General features: G+C 41.1%; 1 protein-coding gene across 3 annotated transcripts in view; it reads left to right on the top strand.

Moving 5' to 3' along the window:
• Window positions 1-13,214, top strand: part of LOC137332955 (BCL-6 corepressor-like protein 1) — a 152,555-nt gene that overhangs the window by 91,251 nt on the left and 48,090 nt on the right. For all 3 annotated transcript variants that reach the window (XR_010965766.1, XM_067997003.1, XM_067997002.1), the window contains exon 6: window positions 2,863-2,943. Coding sequence is in view for 2 of the 3 variants with exons in the window: in XM_067997003.1 (XP_067853104.1) it covers window positions 2,863-2,943 (81 nt within the window). In the remaining variant the exon portion in view is untranslated. The remainder of the gene's footprint in view (window positions 1-2,862; window positions 2,944-13,214) is intronic.

Below are 13,214 nucleotides of genomic sequence, written 5' to 3'. Positions count from 1 at the left end.
CCCTGTGGGAGATGTTAGGATCTCTCCGGATGGATGAACTAAGCTAGGCTGAACGGTCTTCCACATCCGTAATTCTCTTATAATCTTTTGAGTATGCTTCTTTACCTTAGAGGGGGTGCAACAAAGGTTCACTAGATTGATTCCTGGAATGAGTGGGTTGTCCTATGAGGAAAGATTGTGTAGAATGGGCCTATACTCTCTGGAGTTTAGAAGAATGAGAGGTGATCTCATTGAAACATATAAGATTCTGAGAGGGCTTGACAGGGTATACACTGAGAGGCTGTTTTCCCTGGCTGGAGAGTTTAGAACTAGGGGGCATAGTCTCAGGATAAAAGGTCAACCATTTAGGACTGAGATGAGGAGGAATTTCTTCACTCAGAGGGTTGCGAATCTTTGGAATTCTGTACCCCAGAGGGCTATGGATGCTCAGCCGTTGAGAATGTTTAAGACTGAGATCGATAGATTTTTGGACTCTTAAGGGAATCAAGGGATATGGAGATCAGGCAGGAAAGTGAAGTTGAGGTGAAAGATTCGCCATGATATTATTGAATGGCAGAGCAGGTTCGAGGGGCTGTATGGCCTACCCCTGTTCCTATTTCTTATGTTCTACCAAGATAAGCTGTTACAGGGAGTATAAGTTGCTGTATTGGGTGAATTTTATCAGTTCTCCAAACCATTAGATGGAGCATCTGGCCATTCTAGCCCTGAATGCCCTCAGGGATTTTCCACTGGACTCCCAGCATAATTCTGGCAAGAGTCCAGAAAAATTCTCCGGAAATGGCAGAGAGCAGGTTGCGCTGAATGCCTGTTATTCCAGGATTTTCTGGATGGTCTTGTAAGAGGGAGGAAGTTCTGCTATCCCTTTATAGGGTAAATGACATCAGGAAATTTTTACAATTTAGCTGCTGTTTAGAGAGAGAGAGTGTGTATGTGTGGACTATTTGTGCAATTACTGAAGTTATTAACAAACTAGTAGATCTCCCGTGGCATTGCTTATGTAATTCCATCATTTGATCTTTGTGTCTTCCTCATTCTGACCTTGCTGTGTCTCCATCTCCCTTTCTTCCCTAATGCACTTTTCTCTCATTGATCTCTATCTTCGCAATGTCTCCTTTTCCCCAACCTCTCTCTCTCTTCCCCCCCCCCCATTTCTCTCTCCCTGTCCCTTGACCTCTTTCTTTCCTCCCACTCTTTCTCTGTCTCCCTAATATGTCTCTCTTTCCCCCTCCCCCAGTCCTAATCAAGCTCTCTCTCTCTCTCTCTGACAGCCCCCCTCCCTCCCCTAAATCTTTCCCTCTCTGCCCCTAATCCCTTTCTCTCTTGGATTCAGGTGAGGCAGTATTCATTTTTATATCTGTCCTTGAATAAGTTAGAAAACTACAGCCTCTGCACATATATTGTAGCTCCCTGTACAGCACACACACCCACACTTCACTTTTTTAGTTGAGCAATAGTAGACAGTTAACCTGTCCTGAGAACTCACTTGAGCTGGTTTCTGGGAGTTGAATGAAAGTGGCACAGTTTGATTCACTTTGTCTTTTCCGCCCTGTCTGTGAGTACCTATTTTGTTCTATCCAAGTGCTTGTTCAATCGATGTTCAATATGGCGGTCAGTTTTGACTCGGGCAGGAGTGGAGCTGTGATAGATCATATTGGAATGTTATTTCATGTCCAGCTGTTTAAAAAAAATCAATGGAATTAAAAGTGAATTTGAATTTCAGTGTTACTTAGACTGCAGTTATACTGCCAATGTTTTACAGATGTGAGCAGTTTCAGATGTGCATTGCTTCAAAAGTGACATTCGATTGTGCCGAAAGCGAGCTCGCAGGAGGACAGGGACCACATGAAATTGGTGCTGGTAGCTGATTATAATGGGTCAGGCATGCAGCCAGCGCTACTCATGCTGCTTATTGCCTGCATGCCTATTTGGTGGAGATGTGGAATTGGGTGTCACTGACGCCACTAAAGCCCCTTAACGAGGAGATGTGCTTTGGCTGCAGACAGGAGAGAACATTTGCGAGCAGAGAAATGACTGAAAGACTTTAGTTTGGGCCCCCAGTTTCTCCGATGACACTTTGGAGCACTAGGATAGGTAATCGAGCACACAAGACAGGCCACTGGATGTCAAATTTGCTATTGAATTGATAATCTCACAAATAAAGGCCACAAGGATTTTGTGTAGGACAACATTTAGTCCGAGAAATCATTTTTAAATTTAGTTTAAGTCTTGTCTCTGGACTTCAAGTTTGGTACTGTGCAGAAGAAGTTTACTGCTAGTTTTAGTTTAGTATTTTTTATCATAAACTCCAGTCATATGTTAGTTTTAGTTTTCAAAAAAAATACAGACAAGATTATGCTTTTTGATTTTCCACAGTTTTGTTCCAGTCTTCCAGAATTTTTTTTCAAAATTTTTGTTTTTCAAAAAATGTCATTATTGTTATTTCATTTCTCACACAGCTCACAAAACCATGACAGACATTAAAGAAATAATAAACTGATACTTGAATTACAGCTGAGACTTCATACATCTGCTTAAATTTACAACATCTGTTCCAAAAGCTGTGTTCTTTAAATCCTAGAAATAATTTTACTTTTAGTCTCATCTTTTTATCTTGAATTTTATGCTCAATTCTAAATTTAGTCGTCAAAAGAAATTTAGCTCTGCTATTAATTTATTTGACACAAATGCAATTATTTTAGTCAGACTGTTAACATCCCTTACTTTGATGAGCACAAAAAATTGTCATTTTTCTTTTAAATGTAGAAATCCTGCATTGCTTGAAGAGGTTAATTATTACATGAAATGTGAAAATGTTTTGATGTTCATTATTAAGTGTTGGTTCATGTTTCCTTCTTCCCTCAGATCTTCCGCTGAGAAAAGGCAAAAATAGTTTTAAGGACTTCATTCCAGTGGTGTTGAAAACCAGGACTCGCAGTCAGTCAGGTGAGTAAACTTTTCTTTAAGTAGGAAATTGTGGCAGACCAGGCAAGAATCACTAGAATACTCTTGAATCATAGAGAAAATTTTCAAGGAAATATGTGGACACCTCAACAGGCACAATGAGATGGGCAGCTTTGTTTTTATAATAAAAACCACAACACAAGGGACGTTATATACAGTTGTAGCAAAATATGTTTGTAAGTTTCATTTTAGATTATTTCAATGGCTGCATCTTTCAGCAAACAAGAAGACTCATACGGTAGTATTTTAATGACTCTATTTTTGGATTGGTCATCTTTAAGACATAGCCATCTTCATAAACAATAAGCATAACTGAATTTAGTTTTTTTTTAACACTTTGAGCTACCATTTGTTTTGTTTTTGTTTATACCTATTATATGAACAGAAGATATGTCATGAAAAATTTAAACTAGTTACGAGGGTGGTAGGGGAAAATCTAAACAGTAGGTCAAAAAATGTGAGGAAAAGACCAGCAGGACATTTAGGTATAGCGTGGACAGTTACCCAAATAAGTGTTCTATACATGAATACACACCGCATAAGAAATAAAACAAGTTTGTTAGAAGTAAAAATTTAGCTTAAAGAATATGATGTAGTAGCTATTACAGAGACCTGGCTACAAGCTAGGCATGATTAGGAATGAAATATTCCAGGCTATAGGATCTTTAGAAAGGACAGGGAAAATGGGAAAGGAGGGATAGCAGCAATATTGATAAAAGACACAATTTACAGCAATAGAAAGAACAGATTTCAGTAAGGGTGATCAGGCAGTGGAAACACTATGGGTAGAGTTAAGGAATAGCAAAGGACGCAAGACTGGTAGGAGTTATCTACAGACCTTCTGGTAGTGATGATATACTGGGGGGCTATATAAATATGAAGATCAGGGAAGCGTGTAGCAAAAATAATGTGGTTATAATGGGAGATTTTAATTTTCACATAAACTGGGGAAGCAAAATAGCTCAAGTAGTAAAAGCAGTGAATTTCTAGAATGTATTCGAGACACTTTTGTAGAACAATATGTTTTACAACTGACACGAGAATAACAATAGTAGATTTAGTGAGGAGTAACGAACTGGAATTAGTTAACAATCTGACAATAAGGGAACACCTTGCAAATAGTGACCAGAATATGATTGAATTTGATATTAGGTTGAAGAGGGAGAAGAGAGAGTCACAAACCAAGATTTTAAATTTAAATAAGGCAAACTTCGAAGAGATGAGAAGTGAATTGACCACAGTGAACTGAGCTGAACTGTTAATGGGTAAACTTACAGTCAAGCATTGGGAAATATTCAAAAAATTATTAGGTATGATACAAAACCAGCACCTACAAAAGGCAAAGGCTCCACTTGTGTGGTTAAGCAACCATGGTCAACAAATGAGGTAAGAGACAGTATCAAGTTAAATGAAAAGGTTTATACAAATGCAAGGAAAAGTAGAAATTCAACAGACTTGAAAGAGCTATAAAAAGCAACAAAAGGATACAAAGAAGGTAATAAGAGGTACAAAAGGGTACTATCAAAAAAACTTGCAAGGAATATCAAAGCTAACAGCAAAAGGTTTTATAAATATATTAAGAGATAAATGGTAAAGAGGATTGGGGGCCCATTAAATACAGATGCAGACAAGACTATAATGGACAATAAGGAAATGGCAGACTTGTTAGATGAGTACTTTGTATCCATTTTCATTGTAGGAAGAGGACAAAAGGGAACCTAACAATAAGTCATGGGGAGGAACTTAGAGGATTTAATATGTAATAAAATGGTAATGGACTTAATATAAGTAATAAATGGTAATGGAAAAAATAATAGGACTTAAGATTAGCAATTCTCCAGGACTTGATGGTTTCCACCCAAGAGTATTAAAAGAGATAGGTAGAAGAGAATAGAAAAGGCTGATGCTTTAGTCATAATTTTCCAAAGCTCTCTAGATTCAGGAATTGTGTCTTTGGATTGGAAAATTGCAAATGTCTGTCCATTATTTAAGAAGGGAGGGAGGGAGAAACTAGTTAGCTACAGACCTATCAGTTTCGCATCAGTTATGGGGAAGTTACTGGAATCTATCACCAGAGTCAGAGTGACTGAACACTTGGACAAGTATGAGCTGATCAAAGAGAGTCAGCATGGATTTGTGAAGGGTAGGTCATGATTGACTAATTTACTTGAATTTTTTGAGATGATCACGAGCATGGATAATGTCTAAATGGACTTCCAGAAGGCATTTCATTAGGCTTCACACAAGAGATTATTAGCAAAAATGAAAGCACATGGGATTGGAGGTAACCTTGTGACCTACAGAATGTAGGAATAAAGGGAGTGTACCCTGATTGGTGGTATGCGATAAATTGTGCACCCCAGGGATCTGTACTGGGGCCCCAGCTTCTCACTATATATATTAATGACTTGGATGCAGGAATTTTTTTTTTTATTCGTTCACAGGATGTGGGTGTCGCTGGCAAAGCCAGCATTTATTGCCCATCCCTAATTGCCCTTGAGAAGGTGGTGGTGAACCGCCTTCTTGAACCGCTGCAGTCCGTGTGGTGACAGTTCTCCCACAGTGCTGTTAGGAAGGGAGTTCCAGGATTTTGACCCAGCGACAATGAAGGAATGGTGATATATTTCCAAGTCGGGATGGTGTGTGACTTGGAGGGGAACGTGCAGGTGGTGTTGTTCCCATGTGCCTGCTGCTCTTGTCCTTCTAGATGGTAGAGGTCGCGGGTTTGGGAGGTGCTGTCGAAGAAGCCTTGGCGAGTTGCTGCAGTGCATCCTGTGGATGGTACACACTGCAGCCACTGTGCGCCGGTGGTGAAGGGAATGAATATTTCGGGTGGTGGATGGGGTGCCAATCAAGCGGGCTGCTTTATCTTGGATGGTGTCGAGCTTCTTGAGTGTTGTTGGAGCTGCACTCATCCAAGCAAGTGGAGAGTATTCCATCACACTCCTGACTTGTGCCTTGTAGATGGTGGAAAGGCTTTGGGGAGTCAGGAGGTGAGTCACTCGCCGCAGAATACCCAGCTTCTGACCTGCTCTTGTAGCCACAGTATTTATATGGCTGGTCCAGTTAAGTTTCTGGTCAATGGTGACCCCCAGGATGTTGATGGTGGGGGATTTGTAGAGTTGTATATCCAAATTTTCAGATGACACTAAGTTAGGAGGCACAGTAAGTTGTGTAGATAGGAGCAGGACATAAACAGATTAAGTGAGTGGGCAAAACAATGGTAGATGGAGTTCAGTGTGGGGAAGTGTGAGGTCATCCATTTTGGATCCGAGAAAAACAAATCAGAATATTTTCTTAATGATGAGAGATTAGAAGTTGTGGAAGAGCAAACTGATTTAGGTGTCCATGTACACAAATCACTAAAAGCTAGTGCACAGGTACAAAAAATAATCAAAAAGGCTAATGGAATGTTGGTTTTTATCTAAAAGGATAGGAATACAAAAGTGATGCTTCAGTTGTGCAGAGCCTTGGTCAGACCCCATCTGAGTACTGTGTTCAGTTTTGGGCACTGAAGCTCGGGAAAGATATATTGGCCTTGGAGGGGGTACAGTGCAGATTCACCAGAATTATACCAGGGCTTAAAGGATTAAATTATGAGGACACATTGCAAAAATTAGGTATTTCCTTGATGGTTGAAGGATTATCAAACCAAGATCTTTAAAATGATAAAAAGATTTGATAGGGTAGATACAGAGAAACTATTTCCTCTGATGGGAGAATTGAAAAGAGGGAGCCATAATCTTAAAATTAGAACTATGCCATTTAGGAGTGAAATCAGGAGAACTATTTCACACAAAGGGTAGTGGAAATCTGGAACTCTTCCCCCTAAAGTCTGTGGTTGCTGGGTCAATTGAAATTTCAAGACTGATCAATAGACTTTTGTTGGATATGGATATGGATATGGATATCAAAGGAGATGGAGCAACGAAGGGTAAGTGGAGCTGAGGTACAGATCAGCCATGATCTAATTAAATGGCGGAACAGGCTTGAGGGCTGAATGGCCTACTCCTGTTCCTATCTTCCTATGAATCAGTTGAATACTCATGACTTCATCATGTCTATTATTCAGCTCCGTCTACCATAATATATTAGCATGGATAGAGGATTGTTTAACGGACAGAAAACAGAGAGTAGGAATAAACAGGTCATTCTCAGGTTGGCAGGCTGTAACTAGTGGGATGCCGCAACGATCAGTGCTTGGACCTCAGGTATTTACAATCTATATTAGTCATAGGTTACAGCACGGAAGGAGGCCATTTGGCCCATCGAGTCCACGCCAGCTCTGTGCAAGAACAATCCAGCTAGTCTCATTTCCCCGCCCTCTCGCCGTAGCCCTGCAAATTTTTTCCTTTCAAGTAGTTACCCAGTTCCCTTTTGAAAGCCACAATTGAATCTGCCTCCACCACCCCCCTTGCCCCCGACAGTGCATTCCAGATCATAACCACTTGCTCCGTAAAAAAGTTTTACCTCATGTCACCTTTGGTTCTTTTGCCAATCACCTTAAATCTGTGTCCTCTGGTTCTTGACCCTTCCACCAAAGGGAACATTTTCTCTCTATCTATTCTGTCTAGACTCTTCATGATTTTAAATACTTCTATCAAATCTCCTCTCAACCTTCTCTGTTCCAAGTAGACTAACCCCAGCTTCTCCAGTCTATCCATGTAACTAAAGTCCCTCATCCCTGGAATCATTCTAGTAAATCTTTTCTGCACCCTCTCTAAGGCCTTCATATCTTTCCTAAAGTGCGGTGCCAAGAACTGGACACAATACTGCAGTTGTGGTCGAACCAGTATTTTATAAAGGTTCATCATGACTTTCTTGCTTTTGTACTCTATGCCTCTTTTTATAAAGCCCAGGATTCCGTATGCTTTTTAACCTCTTTCTCAACCTGCCCTGCTACCTTCAACGATTAGTGCACATATATCCCCAGATTTCTCTGTTCCTGTACTCCTTTTACAGTTGTGCCCTCTAGTTTATATTGCCTCTCCTCATTCTTCCTACTTTGCATTTTTCTGCGTTAAATTTCATCTGTCACGTGTCCGCCCATGCCACCAGCCTGTCTATATCTCATGAAGTCTATTATTATCCTCCTCACTGTTCACTACACTTCCAAGTTTTGTGTCCTCTGCAAATTTGGAAATTGTGTCCTGTATACCCAAGTCCAAGTCATTAATATATATCAAGAAAAGCAGTGGCCCTAGTACCGATCCCTGGGGAACACCACTGTACACCTCCCTCCAGTCCGAAAAACAACCATTCAACACTACTCTCTGATTCCTGTTACTTAGCCAATTCTGTATCCATGCTGCTACTGCCCCCTTTATTCCATGGGCTTCAATCTTGATGACAAGGCTATTATGCGGCACTTTATCAAACGCCTTTTGAAAGTCCATTTATACGAAATTAACCGCATTGCCCTCATCAAAAAACTCAATCAAGTTAGTTAAACACTATTTGCCTTTAACAAATCTGTGCTGGCTTTCCCTAATCGATCCACACTTGTCCAAGTGACTGCTAATTCTGTCCCAGATTATCATTTCTATAGGTTTCCCCACCACCAAGGTTAAACTGACTGGTCTGTAGTTGCTGGGTTTATCCTTACACCTTTTTTGAACAAGGGTGTAACATTTGCAATTCCCCAGTCCTCTGGCACCACCCCGTAAACAAGGATGTTTGGAAGATTATGGCCAGTATCGCCGCAATTTCCACTCTTACTTAACAGAGTGTCAGCCGATGAGTTGCACTGTGTCAGCCAAAGAGTTGGAGGCGGGGCGGGACTTACAGCATGACTCATAACAAGCAGTCTATTTTACAGTAAACAAAGTGTATTTACTCAGCAAACAGAGACTTGTTTAAAAAGAGTTCTACGAACTACAGCAAACCAAACTCATGATCGCAACTACAGCAACGTCTCCCGATAAAAGCAGGGTGATTTCTACAGTGAAATGCAGCGAGTGGAGGATAGTTACGTAATACAAATTCCATGTGTAAAATCAATCCCAGTCACTCAGAGCAGTGCGGTATCCAGGCATGATTGACGGAGGAATTACCCAATCATCTCCATTCGAGCTGGGAATAGTGGTATCACTATATGCAGCCCTTACTTAATGGCTTAGATGAAGGGACTGTGTGTAATGTATCCAAGTTTGCTGACGATACAAAGCTAGGTGGGAAAGTAAGCTGTGAGGAGGACACAGAGTCTGCAAAAGGATATGGACAAGCTAAGTGAGTGGGCAAGAAGGTGGCAGATGGAGTATAATGTGGGGAAATGTCAGGTTATTCACTTTGGTAGGAAGAATAGAAAAACATATTTTTTAAATGGTGAGAAACTATTAAATGTTTGTGTTCAGAGGGATTTGGGTGTCCTTGTACACGAAATACAGAAAGTTAACATGCAGGTACAGCAGGCAATTAGGAAGGCAAATGGTATGTTAGCCTTTATTACAAGGGGGTTGGAGTACAAGAGTAAGGAAGTCTTGCTGCAATTGTACAGGACTTTGGTGAGACCACAGTTTTGGTCTCCTTATCTAAGGAAGGATATACTTGGCTTAGAGGCAGTGCAACAAAGGTTCACTAGATTGATTCCTGGGAAGAGAGGGTTGTCCAACAAAGAGAGATTGAGCAGAATGGGCTGTACTCTCTGGAGTTTAGAAGAATGAGAGGTGATCTCATTGAAACATAGGATTCTGAGAGGGCTTGACAGGGTAGATTCTGAGAGGCTGTTTCTACTTGCTGGAGAGTCTAGAACTAGGGGTCATAGTATCAAGATAAGGGGTCGGACATTTAAGACTGAGATAAGGAGGAATTTCTTCACTCAGAGGGTTGTGAATCTTTGGAATTCTCTACCCCAGAGGGCTTTGGATGCTCAGCCATTGAGTATATTCAGAACTGAGATTGATAGATTTTTGGACATTAAGGGAATCAAGGGATATGCGGATAGGGCGGGTAAATGGAGTTGAGGTCAAAGATCAGCCATGATCTTACTGAATGGCGGAGCAGGCTCGAGGGGTCGTATGGCCTACTCCTGCTTCTGTTTCTCATGTTCTTATATCAAATGGGTCCCAGATATGCATAGCCTCCATTTATCTATTTGTAAACAACTATGTAATTATTTTGAAATTCTACATTTTAGGAATTAAATACAGGTTCTAACAATGTCTGTATAATTCAAAGAAGTTCTGTTTTGAGAGAGAGATTTTTCACAGTATGCATAATATCTAATATCTTCACTTTGATGCTGACTTTGTAACACGAGAGATGAAATGACAAATGAGAAACAGTCACCTTACAAATGGAGCTTGAATGGGCTATTCTGTAGTTATGTTGTTGTATTTGCCATGATTGGAAGTGACGTGTTGGGTTTTCAACTGGAAAAGAAAATGGTATTTTTGGAGCCTTATAATATCTGTTAAAGCTGCTTTTTCATTGTAATATATGTTTGAAAATATGACCTTAATAGTTAATAATGTCCACATTACTAAAATTATTTATTTAATTCAGTATACAAAGAAAGAACTTGCTTTTATGTAGCACATTTCACACATCCCAAAGCGCTTTAAACCCAATTAAATACTTTTGAAGTGTTGTAATGTAGCGAAATGCGGCAGCCAATTTACCCTCAGCAAGGTCCCACAATCAGCAATGACCAGATCATCTGTTTTAGGTGTTGGTTGAGGGATGAATGTTGACCAGGAGAACTCCCTGCTCGTTATTGAATAGTGCCATGGGATCTTTTACATCCATCTAAGAGCACAGATGAGGCCTCAGTCAACGTCTCATTTGACGGACAGCACCTTTGAAAGTGCACCACCCACTCAGCACTGAAGCGCCAGCCTAGAATATATTCTCAAGACTTGAGTGGGGCATGAACCCACAACCTTCTGATTCAGAGGCAAGAGTGCTACCACTGAGCCAAGGTTGACACCATGTGCTTCACTGAAACTCATTATAAATGCCTGCAGTACCTGTTAGTCTGTTAACTGTGAAATAGTTTTACAATGTATCTGTCACACATGTGTGACACGATAGGTGCTATTTATAGTGAATTTAGCAATCTAGCCATTGTGTTCCCACATATCCCCGAAAATGCTTTCTGAACATTTTTTCAATCACCATTTTTCTTAATAACTAAAATTTCTAATTTACAAAATAAGGCTTTAAACAAAATTTTAAAAATAAAAAAATTACATATTTCACAATAACATGATTTAAATTTATCCATTGAATTGTCTTTTGTGTCTTTTATTACTTTCATGATAGTTTTTATTTGAAGGCCGCAAACTCTCCCAGAAGTTTGAACTTGGTGTTCTTGCTCACAGCTGTGATGCTATGAGCTGAATTTGGATTGTGCGGTTTGTGTGTGCAGTTTACCTAATTTTCCCAGAGTGCATCACTATCATTCAGCCAGCTGCACTGATGGAATGTTTTTCTTAAGATTCTGACAATTTCTTGTTGTTCAAACTTATTGAAGAAAAACTAGAGGTCAAATTTCCAAATCTTTATTCAGTTAAAATTATTTAAAATTTCAGTTAAAATTTCTATGGAGCTCTTTTTTTGAACAGGCAGACTATTTTTTAATATAGAGGTTTGTGTGTGTCTGCGGGTGCATCCCTGGTATCCCTCACCATCCACATTTCCCTACTCCTTTCCAACCCCAATTCCTTCTGTGTTTGTCCCTGGAAAAAACTCTTCCCCCAGATCGCTTAAAACTGCTCTTTCGAAATCCTAACTGCCTAGCCTTTGGCCCTCCATTCACCACAATACTTCTGCCTCATGTCCACCTTTGATGGCCTTGTCCCCAGCAAAACCTTTACTCTCTCCCATCCTGGTCGATCCCCCAGTATGGCCCCCATCTTCGTTCCCTCAAGTATATGGGACGCAGAGTTAAGCATATCTGGCACATAACTGGTTTAACTATCCATCACCAAGTTTGGTTGGATTATATCAAGAGCTGTTCAGCCGCACACTACTCCAAGGGCATCCTGGACAGCAAAGATAACCCCCAACTTCTTTTCTCCACTACCAACCATCTCCTTAAACCTTTCTCCCCTGCCCCCTCCAGCCTCACCTCCAAGTGTGAGGAATTCTTGGACTTCTTTAGCACTAAGATTGAGACCATCCGTTCAGCTGCCTCTGCTGCTTCCCCTTCCCCATGCCCATCAACCCAAATCTCTCCCCAGCGACCCCCTGTTCCAGCCCTGAAGCTGTGTTTTTCTCCAGTTTCTCTCCTATTTCCCTCAAGCCCTCTCAGAGCTCATTTAGTCCATTAGACTCACCCCTTGATCTCATTCCCAATAAACTACTGACCACCCAACTTCCCTTCCTGCCCTCCATGCTGTCTAACATTGTTAAAGGTTCCCTCTCTTCAGGTACGGTCTGCTTCCTTTCAAAACAACCATCATCAATCCCCTCCTCAAATAACCTGCCCTTGATCCTTCTGTCCTTGTAAACTGCCCTATCTTCAACCTCCCTTACCTCTCCACAATTCTTGAATGTGTTATTTGAATTTCTACAATCAGGTTTCCATCCCTGTCATGGCACTGAAAAGGTCCTAACCGCAGTCACAAATGGCATTCTCTGTCACTGTGATCGTGATGCATTATCCCTCCTCATTCTCTTCGACTTCTATGCAGCCTTTGACACGGTCGACCACAACATCCTTTTCCAACACCTTTCCTCCGTTGTCCAGCTCAGTGGGATTTCCTTCGCTTGGTTCCACTCTTACCTATACAATCATAGCCAGAGCGACTCCAGCAATAGCTTCTCCTCCCGCCCCTGCACCGTTACCTCTGGAGTCACCCAAGGATCTATCCTGGCCCCCTCTTCTTAATCATCCATATGCTTGCCCCTTGGTAACATCATCTGCAGATGGGGGGTCAGCTTGCACATGTACACTGATGACCCTCAGCTCTACCTCTTCCCCAACTCTGTCTTGTCAGACTGCTTTTCCGATGTCCAATCTTGGATGAGCCGCAATTTCCTCCAGTTAAACAGTGGGAAGATTGAAGCCATCATTTTTGGCCCCCACTAGAAACTCCATACCCCTCACTACAAATTCCACCCCCCTCCTCGGCCATTGTCTTAGGCTAACCAGACCGTTTCCAATTTTGACATCCTATTTGACCCTGAGCTGAGCTTCTGACCCCATATACTCTCCGTCACAAAGACTGCCTACCTCCACCTCTATAATATCTCTTGCCTCAGCCCCTGCCACAGCTCATCTGCTGCTGTGTCTTTGTCACTCCAAACTT

Source organism: Heptranchias perlo, chromosome 15, assembly GCF_035084215.1.
Source record: "Heptranchias perlo isolate sHepPer1 chromosome 15, sHepPer1.hap1, whole genome shotgun sequence".
NCBI lineage: Eukaryota > Metazoa > Chordata > Chondrichthyes > Hexanchiformes > Hexanchidae > Heptranchias > Heptranchias perlo.
The sequence above is the reverse complement of the archived record's forward strand: the minus strand, read 5'-3'. Positions and strand labels throughout refer to the sequence as shown.